The 18,974-nt window shown below is 32.2% G+C and overlaps 1 protein-coding gene across 8 annotated transcripts; it reads left to right on the top strand.

Moving 5' to 3' along the window:
- Positions 1–1,034: 1,034 nt before the first annotated feature.
- On the top strand, positions 1,035–18,945 carry LOC126737726 (multiple coagulation factor deficiency protein 2 homolog). 8 transcript variants are annotated; one of them, XM_050442729.1, is made up of 4 exons: positions 1,035–1,172; positions 13,842–14,032; positions 14,101–14,338; positions 18,728–18,943. In XM_050442729.1, exons 2-4 carry the CDS (start codon positions 13,850–13,852, stop codon positions 18,856–18,858), a joined length of 552 nt encoding a protein of 183 aa, XP_050298686.1. In that variant the 5' UTR covers positions 1,035–1,172; positions 13,842–13,849; the 3' UTR covers positions 18,859–18,943. The 8 variants fall into 8 exon arrangements, with proteins under 8 accessions (XP_050298686.1, XP_050298690.1, XP_050298687.1 ...); XM_050442733.1 differs by lacking the exon at positions 1,035–1,172 and adding an exon at positions 2,100–2,251 and having other exon boundaries at positions 18,728–18,945; XM_050442730.1 differs by lacking the exon at positions 1,035–1,172 and adding an exon at positions 2,116–2,271 and having other exon boundaries at positions 18,728–18,945.
- The last annotated feature ends 29 nt before the right edge of the window (positions 18,946–18,974 follow it).

Genomic DNA, 18,974 nt, shown 5'->3' with positions numbered 1-18,974 from the left:
ATATTTATGAAAGGGTGCACTCCTTAGGGTCACACTCGCACTAAATACTAAGTAAATAAATTATGATATTTTTGTAATAAATTTTGTGCATGATGCATGAAGCGATTTTTACAAAAATGAGAAAAATGGAAATAACTTTTAAACCATCAACAATCGGATAATAGTATATAGGGTTTTTTTGATTGCAAATGATCTCCTCTATCACCTCCTTTCGTTTGAACGTCTACTTTTGGGACACCCTATATAATTATTGTTCCTGCTCGCAGATTTTTACTGTATTTTTTTTAAATATACCTTAAAAATGTTTGAGTCAAATTTTTTAATTTTTTATTTTATGACAGCTAAAACTTTCACATGCGTGCAAAAATTAATCACCAAAATCTTTCTGTAATATCGCATGAGAATCATACCAGCAATGTTTTACAAAAATCATCGCTAGTACGATCAATGTCCAAAACATCGGGTCATAAATGGTATTTTAATGGTATGTTTCTAGCATGTCCTGTGTTATCTGGGATACACGTTCAACATTTAGTATTAATCTTCCTCTTCCAGCTTCTGTTCTTACAAAAAAATAAATTTATTATAATAACAAAATATGTTTATTATCTTATCCATGTCACGTCTTTATTTATCAACATTCAAACTATTTAAGGTAAAATCGTTTTTGTATTCAAAGGGATATTACAGCACAGACGAGTACTTCTCCGATCATTTTTAATTAAATGCAACTTAATAAATATTGGTCTTTCCCAAGGTTAGATCATATGTTGTAATTGTGGTTCTAATTTTTATAAGCCATCGTGTTTATTATTTTAATTATTACTAATTTCAATATAAATTAGATATTTAATTAATTCATAATTAAGTTTTAAATATATATCTTTTTTATTTCTAAATTCAAACATTTTAAACTACCCTTAGAATCATGCTTAATTTAATTTTATTGGTATATTTTATAGTATTGTTTGGTCTTGATTCTTTTTTTCGGTATTACAACATTTTTGACTTTGACATAATATTTAAGTATTTTAATAATATGTCATGCTTGAGTCAAAAGCTTATTAAAAGATCCAAAAAGGAACCAAGTTTTAACCAAGGAATCACAATTTTATTTGTCATTATAGTAAGAAACCACGCTGACTAAAATGATGCTTATCATCTCTGTCAAGGTATTTGTTATAATAATAATTAAAATATATTTTTTTTGACTAAATAGTTATTAGAAGAGTCGCTATTAAATTGGAATTCTCCAGTTCTATGGAAAATTATTTTGATTCATGTGAAAGGTCATGAATTCTAGTAGCAGAAGGACATACCAAAAATGTTCTTGAAAGGCTTTTAAAATGTTTCTTTGTCTCAATCGTTATGTCACAAACCTAATTAGATCGAATTTTTTCCACAGCCGTTTTATTGTGATTTAAAATACTAGATGATGAGGTCACATCTTTTTCTATCCTCTCGATATTATAACGGACACTGCAATACTTAAAATACGTATATAATAGTAAAATACAATTTTTTTTTGTTTGGAAAAATTGTTAAAGTTCTAAATGACAAACAGAGTTCTCCACTACAAAACGTGTTTTTTTTTCTATTTGGCTCCACCACTGTTCCCCTTCCCCTCTCCCTTAGTTGCCCCCCCATACTCAGCAATCAATAAGCCCCTAAAGCCGCCAGCGATGTGCGGTTTCCATAGCAACACCGTCGTAGCACGCACTCGTTTATCTTTTGCAACTGACGGCATTTTGTCCAATATCGGCATGGTCGGATGACTTTTTCCGCACAACAAACCCGATTTTTTTTTTGCTTTTATATTGCAACTCCTTTGCCGCCGCTGCCCCTTCCCCCCGTATTGTTTTAGAACATTTTTAAAGGAAATTGGAATTTTTCTTTATTTTTTTAGTTGTCTTCGTTTTGTTCAAGATAAAATAAATTAGATCATTTTGGGGTTAAAATTATTATAAAATGTCTTGGTGCTTCGCGCCTTGCGCTATTTTGAAAGTTTCAACGATCAGGATTTATTTGTTATTTCTTAATTTATTACTTTTAATTTAATCACATAATTTATCAGTGGAAACTTTTTTAAATAAAATTTCAAATAATTAATTGCTATATTCATCAACCAGCTGTCAATTGTCAAAAGTCATAACTCATTGGCAAATAAGAGAGCGGGTTAGACGTCTCCTATGTCCGGCAACTAAGTTAATATTGTTTAATTTAGTTATACGTGGATAATGAATCATTACTCGTAAGTAAGTAAGTAAGTAGGTAAGTAATAGGTATTATCTATTCAAAATGCGTCAATAGGTCTATTATTAAACGGTCGTAGAAAATTTTTTTTCCGGTGTCCAAATTTGGACACTTTTGTAGGATATCTCGGTTGTTATAGAAGATAGAGCCATGCTGTTTTACAATTACTGTCCTACTTTTTTTATGAAACGAAATATGTCATTGCCAAAAATTTGGCAGCCGCCATAGTCTTTAATCTACAGAGTCATTTTGAAAATTTTTTAAAATTTTGGAACCCTTTAACATTATTTAACCTATTTAACCTATTAAAAAAGTAAAAAATGGTTATATTTTTTTAAATGGAATACTCTGTATATTAGAAATAGAAAAACCTGCTTAATTTTTTCCTTTTTAAAAATATATTACACTATGTAAGTACAATTTTCGTATAATAATTACCTATTATTTTAAATTTAATAGTAGGCCATGGTCACACAAAATCTCAAAATCGTTTAAAATAAACCTAATAAAAATTAATTTATTTGATAAAAGGATTAAACAGACCGCCTTCATAAAAACCACCTATCATAAAATCCATTTCGTACGTCAAAAAGAGCTTCTGTTGAAATGAAATTGGCGCATTCAACAATTTTCTCTAGCGACTCCTATTGGTTGGCCTACAAAATTCGTGTTTGTAAGTGGTCTCCTTATAGGCACCCCAAAATTACAAGTCAATGGGGAACAAATCTGGAGATTTAGTTAGATTAACAAAATAGTTAGGAAAAGTATTTGTTTAAAATTCCTTTACTATAATTGCATTATGATCAGGACATCCGTCTTGTCAAAAATAGACTAATTATACGTCTAAATCAGAAAGGACTTAAATGGCAGAAAGCACTTGCATAAACTTAAGGTATTTATTTAGTATAGTTTTATAGGATTTTTGGGCGTTTAAGGCACCATCAATAAAAAATAGTCCTATAATATGGTCGCCCAAAATACTAGCCCCAAGATTTAATTTTTGGCGATATTGAATAAGGAATTGAAAACTTCTTTGCTAATTTGAAAGATTTGTCTTATCCATTTAACAGAAAAGAAGATTAATCTAAAAATAAAATATTTCGTAAAATTTTTTCTTTTTCCATCACAGTTTCATAAAACTTCATTCTTCGCCACTGTATTCATTTGTACCTAATGTGTCTTCAAATATTCCTCTTCAACACTTCTAGTTGATGCTATTGAATCCACTTTAAAATTTAACAGTGAAGATTAGTCATACAGCAAAATGAGGCATGCCAATTTTATTATTGTTATTCTGTAAACAATAATCAGACGATCGATGAGAGCCGCTTATCGACGAGAGGAAGCGGTGTAGCCATTATTTTGGACAATAGGTAATCTTCAATTCCCCAACCGGTGTATATGAATAAGTTCTTTTTTAAATAAATTTATATTCTTTATAATTTTTCTCGGCATCAAATCTTTAGTAAACTAATAATTACTAAATACTTATAGAAGTATATAATTCGCAAATTTTAAGCCCAAGCCAAGTAATACATTGGAAATTTATGTTGCTTTGATTTTGTGGTATTTCAGTTAATTGATCTGCTCTACGAAGTGTGTTTTGCATATGATTAACATATATTAATTTAAAAATTCAGAGATTAGAAGGACACAAAGTCAATGGTCTCAAAAGATGTGGTGTTAATCCAATAGCTTTACCGGTAAGTCAAATCTCTATATTGTAATTTGTGCATATGCATTGTTTTTTTTGTACTAGGGTTGCTTTCTATTTTTTTTTAGATCTGACGATGCCTTAGGGCGAAACACGTGTAATCATTTTTTTTAAAAATAAACATCTTTTGAGACCATTGACTTTGTGTCCCTCTAATCTCTGAATTTTTATTATCAAGAGGTCTCTTTGAGAAAAATGGACTACTTTTTTGAATATATTAATTTAGTTTGGCATATAGGGTGTCTCCTTTTTCATAGGGACAGTATTGCTATCTCCTATACTATAAAAGATACGAGGGCGGTTAAATTAGAAAAAAGTTGCGGCATTTTATTCTGATTAAAAAAGTGTATTTAGATTTTTTATGCGACGTTTCGTTTTTTAGATATCATCAACTTTTTTTTTAATATTTATTTTTTATTTTATATTTAAAAAGAATTTTTATTTTCCTTTTCAACAATGTATAACTTAAATGTCTGTCTCGACGTTTCGGTATAAAAATAGCAGTTTTCAAGCTTTTTTCTTTAATACGGACCTGATTAGTATTTACAAAATTAAAATACCTTTTGAATGCATATGAACCTATTTATCTTCAATATCAAATATGTACAATATCTTCAATATAAACATAAAATTTTAAAACTACAGTGCCCTTTTTTTTTGTGGGTAAGAAAAAGAAATTCGAAAATTTGATATGGTTCTTTTAATTTACGAGTATTTGCTTTAGATTTAGAAGGGGAACAATAAATGTGTAAATAAAATAGAATTTTACACTTTTAATAAGAAATATTTTATTTACTTTACAAACAAATGACAAATGTGTATTAACCAAAAAAATAACAAAACAATACGATTTAACTAAAGAAACAACATTCTCTTTCCATACATTAGGCAAGAAAAGTTGCTGTTTTTCTTGCTTATAAAGCAGTTTTTTAGTTCTGAGAAGAAATTAGGCAGTTTTTTACAAATAACATTTACACTATTTACAAAAAAATTTCGAAATGACCCTCATTATGTTCAATGCATTTTACGGCCCTTAATTCTAAATTATCTATTGAGCGGGTTAAGTATTCGGGCTTAAAATCTCTAAATGCAGCAGTGATCGGATGAGTTAACACCTCCATATTATTTATTTCACTGTTATTGACTTTATTTTTTAAAAATCAAAATTATATTACCCCATAAGAAGTAATGCAGAGGATTAAGGCATGGGGAACGAGGAGGCCACCTTACAGGACCGTTTGTTCCTACCCAGCAATTAGGGAAATTTGTGTCGAGAAAATCTCGGGCAACAGCGGAATTGTGAGCGGCACAGCCATCCTGCATAAACCACCGAATACTTCTTAATGTTTCCAATGGAATTTCATCCATAACTTCCGTCAATAGGTTAACGTACCTTTCACCATTTAAATTTCCATCAATAATTTTGGGACCTATTAGCCTATTACCGATGATTCTGCACCACATATTAAGACTAAATCGATTTTGAGGCTTAGTTTCTTCTACTAAATGTGGGTTGTTTTACGCATAGAAATGCTTATTTTTTTGGTTAAGCATGCCACTATTAGTGAATGTAGTTTCGTCGATCCATAAAATGGTCGTAGAGAACATCGGGTCTGCATTTAACATCTCTTGATACCAACGGCAGGTAACAAGTCTGCGTTCTGAATCACCTGGATGCAGTTTCTGAACCGGTTGGAACTTGTAGTCATAATACCTATATTTCTTTAAAATTTTTCCGACCACTGAAGGATGTATCCCACATTCAGAACCTAATTTAATTCTTAATGAAGACTCCGGATAAAGATGAATTTGAGCTAAAACATTAACATCGTTATGTGTATTCTTGGCACGGTATTTTCCGCGTTTTTTTGATACACATCCAACTTCGGTGAGGTTTCTTGAAACCAAATAAAAAGTTTTTCGCGCTGGAGCAGTTCTGTTTGGATATAATCTAGCATACTCCCTTACTGCATCATCAACCTTTCGATAACATCTTATAAAAACATTGTACATGTCCTTTTTTTCACTATGCCGTACCATCTTACAACTTGTATTTATTTTGTTAATATTGAACTAGGAAATTGCTAAGGAAACAACCAAAGCTTCTAAACTAACTAACTTACGGCAAAACGTTAAAATATCAAAGTAATATTTTAATAATTTTGTTGTAATTAATAACAATAATTGTTATCGTAGCTACGACATATTTTTGTTTTCATGGCCTACCTAAATAAGTCACAGCCGTAATAAATCTAAAATTATTATAAAGTTTGAACCATTTGGCAAGCACGATTCCATTTTCATTAAAGGTGGCTCTCCATGCAGCTTTGAAAATAGATTTTCGTTATCGAATATTAATATAGAACAAATCACATATCGTAATTTTTTTCCTAACCACATAAAAAAATATTAGCCGCAATTGATGTTAGTAAATAATATTAGCAGCTAACCCAACTCAACCCAAATCTGCCGTATTTTAATGTTGTAAATACTAATCAGGTCCGTATTAAAGAAAAAAGCTTGAAAACTGCTATTTTTATACCGAAACGTCGAGACAGACATTTAAGTTATACATTGTTGAAAAGGAAAATAAAAATTCTTTTTAAATATAAAATAAAAAATCCAAGTCCGTATTTAACAAAAAAAAGTTGATGATGTTATCTAAAAAACGAAACGTCGCATAAAAAATCTAAATACACTTTTTTAATCAGAATAAAATGCCGCAACTTTTTCTAATTTAACCGCCCTCGTATCTTTTATAGTATAGGAGATAGCAATACTGTCCCTATAGAAAAGGAGACTGTATACTAATTTAGCCAGTCAAATTTTCTTCCAAAAAAAATGGCCCGATTATTTCATTCCCATAAATTCCTGCCCAAACATTAATTTTTTGGGGACATTGGGTATGGCCTTCCCGAAAAACATGCGGATTTTCATTATCCCAGTATCTACAGTTATGTCCGTTCACCAGGCCATTTAAAAAAAAGGTCGATTCGTCACTGAAGCAAATATTCTTCAATAAAAAGGGATCGTCGTCAATTCGCTGGCACATCACTTCACAAAATTTAATTCTCCTATCAAAATCATCTTCTCCGAGTTCATGAAGAATATGAATTTTATAAGGAAGGAACTTTTTTTTTTTAACTTTATGTACGGAACCAGTACAAATATTTGTTAGTTTTGCGGCCTTTGGTATAGACAAAGTTGGATCCATAGCAAATTGTCCTAGTACTTCAACTTGGCATGTTTCATCGACAACTCTATTTTCATATTTTTTCTTATTGCAAATCGATCCCGTCTCTTCAAATTTTCGTATCAATTCTAATACGTATTTATGGCTCACGTTTTTATCTTGATACCTTTCATTAAATGCTCTCGCGGTTCTGCGAGCACACCGATCTTGAGCTCCATAAAGGAAAATTATTTTTATTCTTTCGGCTAGCGTATACACCATTTTATTAACTCACTGTTTTAACTAAAATTGAAAAATTGCACGCGTCAAACTGACAGTTTTAACAATAGTAAATCGCCTGCTTTTTAAACGCCTTAAAAATGTAAGGTATTGCAGTGTTTTTTTGTACCTATTAGGTAGGTTTCGCAAAAAATATAAGTGAAATAAATACACATACAAAGTTATAAGACTGCAAAGATTTTTTCAAAAAATTTGAAGACACTCTTTTTTCTCGCAAATAACGGTACACATTCTTTACTTAAAAAAATAAATAATTTGCTTAAACTAAATGTACTGTTTGTTACAACACATTTTAACTTCTAAATTGCTTGTATTTTTTTTTGATGATCTATTATAAAAAATGTAAGAATTTTAAAATAATGTAGGTACCACACTAAAAGTATTCATTTAAAATACCAAAGTTTGGCGTAATTAAAATATTCATTATTTCTAGACATTTTCGCTAACTATTTGCTTACACATTTACCGATTTCATTTTTTTTTGTTACCGTTGAATAGAGAATTTTACGCTCCTTACTATGATGTATCACACGATGGGGGTTACCATTTGACGTATTAAAGTGAGGTTAGCTGGAGGTGAGGAGGTAATTGACAGAACTTCAGTAAATGCATAATTAAACGTCCCCCTGCGAATCTAATTTGACGTTTTTTTTTTTTTTTTTTTTTTTTAGAAAGTTATTAAGGGTGGATCGTTTTGAAATGAATGAAAGCACTGTATATATATAAGGATGTCCCGCGAGGTAAGGAACGAAATTTCACTACTTGTTCTTTAGGTAAATTCGACTCAAAAATGTTTTATGAGCATGGGTCCATAAATGCTTCTTTACCAAGAGTGCAAGAAAATTAATACTACTATGAAAATAACTGTTAAAAATAATTGTTCAAAGTGTCCACCTTGACATTGCACGCTTTTTCAATATTCATTCGTCGTCAGGGATATTATTAATTTTACGAAGCAGTTCAGCCATGGTGGTATGTAATTTCTCGGCATACACTAAACTCTTCATATGTCCCTATAAATAATAATCCAAAGGACTTAAATCCGGTGAGCAGGGAGACAAAGAAACTGCGCCCCTGCGTCCAATCCAAGGCCTCGGAAAAGTGTTCTTTAAATATTCAGTCACATTTTTATTACTCTGGGGTGAAACAGCATCATGGTGTAAGCATTTGTTGCCTTCTTTAAATTGAAATATCCTCTGATTAAGAACTGAAGGTAAATTACAGGTGTCAAACACATAAGGACCGACTAACTGATCTCCTAACAAATCACACCTAACATTAAACGAAAAACGGTGTTGGATATTCCGTTCGGATCCAATTGCAGAACTGCATACGAAGGTCATTCAGGTAAAACCAGTGCGACATGATATTCTGCAAACACTAGTTGATGGTGACCTTTCAACACTATCCAGTATTACATCTTGGGCAGTATTTCATCTGTTGCTCTCAATTGATTAAAAACTCTCCTAAATACTCGTCGATCAGTCCCTTACAATAACTGTTTACTAGCAGCACGTTTGGGTATTTTTCATTTGTAAAAATAAACATTACACTAATTTGTGCAAATTTCTGTCAAAATGACGCAACTCTTATAACATAATAACAAATGAAAGAGGTATTCATGGCAACTAACAAAAAAAAATATACTTGGTATTCCGTCTAGTTGGTGTTGACAGAACGTCATTCCAGTGATAATCATTATTATAGCGTTGTAGTTTTTGGCACAATAACCCTATTAAATTTATAAAAATCATATCTTGGTACGGAAGCATTTGCGGACCCATGTTCATAGAACATTTTTTGCCAAAAAAATAAGAGTGCCCGGTTTTATTTGAATATTCCTAATAATAAATTGTGCTACATAGAGAAAAAAACAATAACGATTTCATATTTGTACAACCGATGCCATCAGTGATAAAAAAATAAATACACATTATTCTTTGCCAGTTTTGTAATTATAAATAAATTATTTATTTTTTACATATTTTATAGTGGACAAAAAAATAAGAGTATTTTTCTAAAATGGCCATAAAAAATTATAATTACAATGTACCGCAAAACATACTTACATACATAAGATACAAAAACATACCCACCTTTTAGACATATTTTCTTCGGAATATGGTAGCATGACTCTATCCAAGATATCCGAATAAATTTCTTTTGTCATGGTCTCTTTAATCCAAAATATAGGACCTACTCCATTATAGGAAAAACAGCCCCACAGTAACGTGATATTTCCACATCCGTACTTAACTGTGCCTATTGTGTTCCTAGGATTATATTGTTCATTCTTCCTTCTTCTAACGAATATTATTTTATCCGATCTGAATAAGTTGAACTTAGTCTCATCACTAAAAAGACTGTAGCACCAATTTCTTTGAAAAATTCTATTTAAAAATATTCTTAATAAATGCCAGTATTTGTTTTATAGTCTTTTTGCTTAGAAATGGGACATTTCTGGCCACTCGACCATATAATTTTTGGTCTTGCAAACGTCTTCTTATCGTCCTAGTGCTAATACTTAGGCTTAAGTTTCGCGTTATAGAGGTAGATGTGGAAAAAGGTTGTTTACTGATTTCGCGTACAATAAGCTTATTAGTCTTCCGTGTGGTTTTTCTTGGACGGCCTCGATTTTCAGGCACATTTTCCGTTTTATTTTATGTTTTTAAAACTCTAGAGATTACACAAGGTGATCTTTTAAGCACATTTGCAATAAATGCATAGGATTTATTTTGACTTCTCAATTGCAAAATTAGACGCATATTGACCCTTATTTACCAACGCGATGCAACGATCTTGTTGAAGTTGACTTGTATTTATGGAAAATATCACAAACAAATCTTTTATCTGAATAAACAGAGACCAAATAGTTGCATTAAACAAATACTCTTATTTTTTTGTCCACAAGATTTTTAAACAAGATGAAAAAACTTGCTTTTAAAAGATAATGCCGTCTTGGTTTATTTATAAATTTTATCAAGTAAACAGATTAAATGCCGGAAGAAAATGCTTAGTATTTTATTTGGAAATTCCAACATATAGTGAAGCTAATTCAGTTTGATATAAAATTTGATATGCACTCTTATTTTTTTGGCCACAACTGTATATACAATTTGAATTTCTTCAAAAAAAACTAAGTTGTATATATATAGTATTTTAGGTATTTAATAACTACTATCCCAAATATTTGGGTTGTTAAGCTTCATTTATTTGGTCACTATCTTTTGTTACAGTAGAGATTAAACTGTTTAGTGGTCTATTAGCTTCAGTCAACGAAAAAACTATATATTTGCATGGTCTTGATGCGATATATTAATAATTTGTCTATAGAGAACCAATTTTAAGTAACAAAAAACCTCCCAAAACTCCGTTGAGTCTCCCTCTAGGTATCTAAACTAAAAATGAATGCAGTAGTATTATCAGCATGCAAAATTGAAATTCCATTTTTATTTATTTTTACCATAGATTAATGTAAGCTAAGAAGAGACTGGGGCTCAGAATAGTAGGTACCTTAGTTCACTACTTAGTGTTTTATCGATCCGAACCCTCCTATTATAATCTTTGTGATTTTTATGGAATTTTCAAGTAAAATAATTAAAATCTCATGTCTTACATTGTAAGAATGATGGAATGCAGCGGTTTTATTAAAATATTGTTATATGAAAATATAATCTTTAATTGCGAAGGTTTTGAGGCAAGACACAAAGTAATTTTCTTTTCATAGCCACCTCAAAACATTTTTTTCTTCAAAAATTAATTTACACGCGTGATATTTTTGATATTTTTTTGACGGTGAGCTTTTGTGACCTTAACTCCTTAACCGTAACAAAAGCTCCAATTGAATTTTAAACATAAAAACCATTAACAATAGCCATAATTGAACAATAGATTCTTTAAAAAAACACAAACATACGCAATATTATATGGTGTCCTTTTTTCTGATTGACTAATTTAACGTTGTGAAAGTGGCTGAATTGTGAGGGCGTGGCCGGCCACGTAAATATTTACTAAAGGGCGTATCCCGCACGTGCTACTTAAGTGCTAAAGCGTGTCTCGTGCGTGTTGAAAATGAATACAGCCAATAATTAACGTCGGTACGTTCTTTGGGTGATTTTTGACACGTTTTTACAAGGCGGAGCACGTTAAAAAGCTCGTATTTGCGACGCTATATAGGTTGGGTAATTGAAGATTACGCATTGTCCGAAATATTCGTCTAAAAATGAATATTGAGTTACTCAATAGCATGAGTTTAGAGAAGTTGGAAGAGAAAATTGTTCAATGGGTCAATTCCATTTCAGTAATAATGAATATAAAATAATAAACATTTTGAGAAATTTTATTGCATGTAATAAAATTAAATTCGGACGCTTACTAAAGTCGTAGCAATGTTGCCACATGAACTTTCTTAAAAATCCCTAACAATCAATTTTTTTTTCTTCCATTTTTATTTTCTCAACTAGCTTTAAACAATCGCAAAGGAGATATTTTTTGCAAAATTTTTCTGATTTACTACTATTAAACTTATTTCTATTTATTATATATTTAATGAATAATAATAAAAATATTGTATTAAAAAACATATTTTAACTAAAAAGATATACCAACTTATGGACATTTAAATATTCATAAGTTGAGATATTCTTTTAGAAGAATATGAACAACAACTAACAATACTTCTTACAAAATCTTCCAACTTAGTACAAGTGCTGAGGAGTGCCAAATGCATGGTAAAACAAAAAGAGCATTTACATCTGTGCGAAGCCTCGTTAAAAATTAGATATTTGTGCCAAGCATTAGCGCAAGCAGGACCTGTTATATTTTTTATGAATATGTTTGAGACAGTAAGCTTATCTTCTAACCATTGTACTTCCAACTTTTGTTCATAAGATTTTTGTTTTATATCATGTCTAATTTTTCCTTTTTTTGAATAGTCACAGTTACTCACTGCGTTTAAAAAAAAAACTTAACCGAAATTTCTATTTTCTGCATATTCGCAAAACAAAGCACAATTTGTAGCACTATTTTTTGTAATAAAAGTTAAACACACAACTGCACCACCTCGCAGGACAAGGCTTCACAATTTAAATAATAAATTGCGTATTACGTCAAAAGTCTGTCGGCACTAAATCGGGGATTCAATTGTAGTTGGAAAGCGGCTTAATGTTTTATTTTAAGAATTGCATTAACGGGATTTGTTGATATTTTTTCTTATACTCTAGTTCTTGCTCTAGAGCTAGAAAATTCTGAAAGTACTCCTTAGATCTAGAGAGAAATAGCATCGCTGCATCACGTGGTACTGAAAAAAAAAACGACGTAACCGGCAAGTAGCAGAAAGCACGAAATGCTCTTTACGCGTAATGATCGATTCCCCAACCTGTATAATATGATGTACTTTTATAAAAAAAAATTCTCCAAAAATACATAAATTTTTAAAAATGTTAAAATAATTTAACATAGGAATATTAAACTCCCTACGCCAGTTTGCAACATCTTTAAATTAATTATTCTGAATATTCAAGCTTATTCTATATATACATATATGTATTCTTACGGAAATTAGATACGCTTTGAGCAAGTAAATCAATACTTCCTTTTAAAATTGGTTACTCGAAGACATATACAAGTAAGAAATTCAAAGATTAAAAAAATTTTTTTTTTGTTTTTCTACTTTTAACTGTGCTATTATTAATTTTTCCCATAAACATTTTCCTACGAAATACACTACAATATCTAAAAAATCCATATTTAAATATGAATACGTAGCTCCAGGCTGGAATTGAATAGGAGTGCGCAGATCCCAAGCGCTGCGCCTATATCGATCATACTCAGTTATCAGCGCCTAACCTAACATTTTCCAGAAAAATAAAGTCGTATCCAAAAAAACACAGACCCCATAAACAACACGTAAGCATAACAATTTTGTATATCTTTTATTTATATCCATATACTGCATGTAGACCACCCAAAAAGTGCGTGCGCCCCTCTATAGTTTACCCACTACAGTCAACACCTATTGATTGATTTAAGAATAAAAGAATATTACAACTTAATATGCAGTGCTCTTTAAAACTCAAATTACAATACCCCAAGTGCTCTTATAACAAACGCCCGGCATACACAGGGCCTCCGGGGACAATCATTAAAGCGTCAGATAACATCTATAGTTACTGAAAAGGGGGCGTACAGGTCCATATGGTCTCGCATGGGTGTCGGACACAAGTGCTTTGAGACTTTTAAGATACGCGTATTTCAATTTGCCATCTGATTATTTATATGTATGAAGGGGGATGATAATGGTAATGGGAGTACCCGGGCACCTGTTATAGTTTCGACTTACTTATTATTAATATTTAATCTTTTCTAACCCAGTCTGCATTTAAGTGTATTTTGCCATTTTAGTATCACAAATGAACACCAATTATTTAAACATACTTCTAATTTATCTGTTGGTGCCAAATGTGTTGGCCCGAGGTCCTCACCATCCCAGAGGAGCTAAAGTGGTGAAAAGACATGTTCACTATACCCCCGGAAAAAAAATCGAAAAACTAACTCAGGATCTTGAACTGTTGCAAGATAAAGAACATCTTAAAGCAAGTATAAGCTATATTTTAGTATATAAGTAATCTTTCAATTTTATATATTATGACTATTATTTAAGGAACATTTAGAGGAGGAGGCGCCCAAAATTGACTTATCTAAGCTAACGGAAGCGGAAATAGAACTGTACTATTTTCTGCTGCATGATAGCGATAAAAATTCAAAGTTGGACGGTTTGGAGCTTTTGAATGCTGTGCTGCATACTACGCATGATGACGATTATGAAGAAAGCATTGAGGAAGACAATAATGGAAATAGTAAAAGTGAAAACAGTGAAGACGCTTTTAGTAATTTTGTTGGTAAGGATGCTGAAGATTTTTGTTAAAGACCCTACAATCTACAATAGCGCAATATATTAGTTAGGTAATATACCACCAATGTTTCAATATTCCTATAACGTTGAGGGGAATGTTTGATATTATTGTCTGAATAGACTGAAGGTATTTTCATAATTTTTTAAAATGTTTTCCCGAAATAATAACTTTTCTGAAACTATATCTATAATTTTTTGATATCGGTATATATACTATACTGGAATTCGGGATAAAAATATGAATCTGGATTAAAGCTTTGGGTAGTTAGAGCAGTTTTGGTTGAAGTTAACATTTTCTATATATAGATGTAAATTTAATTTTTCATATACATGTAATATACAGGTTGGAGAATCGAGTATTATGCAAAGAGAGATGCTTAAAAGCGAAATAAGCGCACGCATGCACTTTTTGTGAATATTTTGTTAAAATTTCGTTGTCGTTTGTCTTTCCACCGCGATTTCACAAAATTCCATCTTAGCCACTAGTCCTACGTTTTGGAATATTTTAATTATTTGTTTTTTTTTTCAAATGTTGGTAACAGTTTTGTGGTCCATACCCAGTTCCTCTGCAATATTTCTACATATTATTATTGTATGGACTTCAAGGTCACTAGAAAACATTTCTTCCAGTCGTTATTACTCCTCGACCTTTTTGCTAAAAGGTTCGTGCACTTTAGTGTGGCATTTATAACACAAAATTTAAAACCACATTTAATTTTTTTTTGCAAGGACTCGGTCTATTTTGAAATCTAATTGAAAACAAATCCTTACATTGTACTGCCGAATCGCCTTCTTATTACCATTTAAAGTAAGGAGTATAAACAGCTGAAATAAGCTAAGAAAAAAATAAATGCGCTTTGAAATTCAACGAGGTTAACGAGGCATACCTCTATGTATTATATCGTTATTCTTTTTGTTAAAATATAAAAACTAACAATACCTATCCAACGACCGGAGACGGCCGCTATCATCGACGAGAGAGGAAGCGACGTTGCAATTATGACTTTCGACAATGCGTAATCTTCAATTCCACAACCTGTATAGCTTTAGCAACAATTAAAAAAATCATATTTATTAGGTAATTACAAATCTACAGAATTAAGATTAAACATGCAACATGTACAAGAACGTGTTGCAACATGTGCAAGTTATATAAGTTTTTAAGACAGATTATTTCCAAACATTCCTGGAATGTCCATAGATATTTCACAATATAGTATGTTTCTTATTTAGGATAACTGATAGTACTAAAAATCCTGTTTTCTTGATTCCTTGGCAGTCTTTTCCTTGACCTTCATCTTATCTGGGATTCACAATTTCCTCATTGAAGGTGTTACACGTTATGAAGTGTAAACTAACAACATAACTACTATTCTACGGCCTTATATACAATGATTTGAGTAGTTATGAGTAGTGCAGAGTCCTGACAGTAGAGGTCTCCAAATGTTAAGAATTTCAACACTGGGCTGGCTGAAGATTCGTTGCTTCAAGAAATTTTCTTTTTTTTCCGGTGTTGTTCCTTACATAGAATTCTTGCTTCTGCCCAATGTATATTGGGCCAAGCGTGTTCTGCAATTCCTAATCTGGAAGCTTCTCCTGTTTGGGTCCACTTTTGGTACTCCCTTTTTCTAACTTCCAAGGGTCGTTTTGTCTCGCCAATGTATGAGTCTCTGCTTTCACATGGTATTTGATATACTTATACAGGTTTTGGTGTCCACTAGGCTTTCTGTTTGGTCTTCGACCCTAAACCTCGTATATGGTTGTATTAGACGTAAAGGAAGTTTTCACGTTGAACTTCTAAGCGATTATCCTGATTTTCTCTTGTTGTACGGGATCGTTAAAAATTCTGAGGATTCCTCTGGCTCTTGTGGTTCTCTTCGTTTTGTTACCGCTGCTTTCTTCATTGTTGTTTTCAACTTAAGTGGTACCCATTTTGTTGAAGGTTCTTGATGATATTTTCTATCTCCATCTTAAGGTCGTTACTGTTGTTGCAAATTGTGGTCGTCCTTTTATATAGTGACTTGAGGATTCCCACCTTTGTTGACACCGGATGATTTAAGTTATAGTGCAAGTATTGGCCAGTATGCGTTGGTTTGCGCTAGAATAAAGTTTTAAGGCGCGCGTTATTCTTTTTCACAAGAACGTCTAAAGAAGGTAGAGGTGACTTAGTTTCCAATTCCATCATAAACTTGATGATGGGTCTAATGTTGTTTAGGTGTTGCAGAAAGTTCGTTAGCTTCTTAGAACATTTAAAGGCCTTTAAATGTTCTAAGGTTAGCTCTATGTCGCTTTTGGCCCAGATGATAAACAAATTCATCATCTGGGACAAAAGTAATCAATGGAAAAAATCTATGTATCCACGCCACATCTTGAGTTTAGAATGTGCTGTTCTTATAGTGTGCTCTTCAAATCAATCCATGTAAATATTGGTTATGACTGGAGATAGTAACGTGGATCCCATTGGGAGTCCTTCGTCCTAGGCGTAAAACCTATATATAAACCTACGAACACAAACTTCCAAAAGCCCCATCATTCCCTCAAACTGGTAGTCCGTTCAGTCAGTGCGTTCACCAATGGTCGTGTCTTTCCTGAGCCTTTCCTTAATGATGTCCAAAGATTCCTCGATAGGCACATTCGTATACAGACTCTCAACATCAAAACTTACTATAGTGTCACCGGATCCGATGCTGGTTGCCTGAAGTAGTATGACAAAGTGTGTTGTGTTTTTGATGAATGATTTCGGGTTCCCTTGCGTGTGTGTGTCTATGTTGTGGTCTAATGTTGGTCAACAAAAAACTAGAAAGTTTGGATGTTGGCGAATCCCTGGAGCTTGTAATAGGTCGTAACGGCATCTGTTCCTTATGTATTTTGGGAAGTCTATAGAAGTGTGGTGGTTTGCTATGGTGTGGAGTGAGTTTGGTCCGCAGTGTCTCCGAAATATGAGCTGAATATTTCTTGAGGGCCCTTACCCTAGACTCTTCCCTCTACTGTTGGTGTAGGATCTTTAGTAAGAAGCCGGTATTCACCTTTGTTTAAGACCTCTTCAAGTTTGTTTTTATAAATATCCATGTCCATTATGACTGTTGCGTTGCTCTTGTCCGCCGGAAGGATCTTGATGTCGGTGTCCCTTTTTAGGTTTCTTAGTGCGGTCTGTTCTGCTCTGGAGATATTAATTTTTGGTGGTTGCTTCGTCAGCTGGTCCAGGGTGATCCTTCCAACATAGTGAAGTCCGTCCGAAATTAATGGCAAAAAAAAGAAAATTTATTGAAGCAACTTACATCGCGAACAATCAAGGAACCTTCCGCCAGCCCAATGTCGAAATAAGCAACATCTGAAGACCTGTAATATCAGGACTCTGCACGATATAATGCATTTCACGCACAACCAAAGGTTCCACATGACTACGCACATCATTAGTATATAAGCCGGTAGAATAGTAGTTGTTAGTTTACACTTGATAACGGTTGAAGATACACAATAATCGAAACGTCGTGTTAAATTTTAAAATAAAGGCATTCTAAGTTCGAAGATTTAGTTATTACTACTGTAGCAATGTCTACCACCTTCAAAATACAACAAAATATAATGAAAAAGTTGTTCATTTAAAAAAAACCAAAATTTATCTAAAAACTTTTCTTGGCCTTAAAATCGTTTCTTAGTTACAGCGTCTCAAACATGTTCTAGTAACAGTATTTTTAATAGGTTTACCGGTTGTAGAGCACCTTGAATCGCTTTTTTCGTGTACCTCGCTAGTCGAGATGCGTATTTCAAAAATTGCAGAAAACCTACCACGTGCTGAGATAAATGAATTCCAAAAGATTTTTTCAAAAAGTCGCTACGCTTCGACCCTACATTTTTCATGTTCAATATTTCGAATGCTCTTCTAACGATTTTCGCAAAGAAGTGCTTGGAGTTATTTTTTTATCACAAATTTGACATATTTACTGTAACACCTGTAATTTGCATAAATTTCGATCCCATAATTTCAACACAAGGCATAAAAAAAATCGTGTTTCAAATTGCCACCAACTGGAAATCTGCGATGATGGCCCATCGGGTATGGCAATACATTTCTTCAATAAATTATCGTTGCCTATCCGATACCCAAAATTTAAACTGACATTAAAAAACCTACTTCTAACTTGAGCTTTTTATACCCTTTAAGAATATCTGACAGCTCCTTTAACATGAAAATCAATCTTCAGCTCTTATTTGGACTGTATTTATTGCACTATGAATGTTTTGTTTCTTTGTAATACCTATCATTATATATTTATCAATTTATTATAATAATGGTAATTACTTTACTGCATTTATAATTTTTTTTCTAACAAGCAATACCAACAAAAATATTGCATAAAACTATATTTTTCAGGTTTGGTAGATCAAGTATTAAAAGAAGACGATAGAAATCAAGATGGTTATCTGGATTATGCGGAATACGTGGAGGGCAGAAAAAAAGCCGATCAAGGGTTAGACGAGAGGCCAAACCTAAAGATAACGTAGTAAACACTTAGTAGCTTAGTAAAAATTTGTTATTCAGGGTACTCTTAACAATAAACCAGTCTATAGAAATGGTAATATTTATTATTATAAGACCTATTTTATTTAAATGATTAAAG

This window comes from Anthonomus grandis, chromosome 6 (assembly GCF_022605725.1).
Source record: "Anthonomus grandis grandis chromosome 6, icAntGran1.3, whole genome shotgun sequence".
NCBI classification, from domain to species: Eukaryota; Metazoa; Arthropoda; class Insecta; order Coleoptera; family Curculionidae; genus Anthonomus; species Anthonomus grandis.
This window is presented reverse-complemented; position numbering and strand designations above follow the sequence as displayed.

Excerpts from the sequence above, each read along its gene's own strand:
- LOC126737726 (XM_050442733.1), top strand. The coding sequence starts at position 13,850 with ATGAACACCAATTATTTAAACATACTTCTAATTTATCTGTTGGTGCCA. Across the intron at positions 14,033-14,100 it reads AAGATAAAGAACATCTTAAA|GAACATTTAGAGGAGGAGGC; the intron begins GCAAGTATAAGC and ends CTATTATTTAAG. Across the intron at positions 14,339-18,727 it reads CGCTTTTAGTAATTTTGTTG|GTTTGGTAGATCAAGTATTA; the intron begins GTAAGGATGCTG and ends TATATTTTTCAG.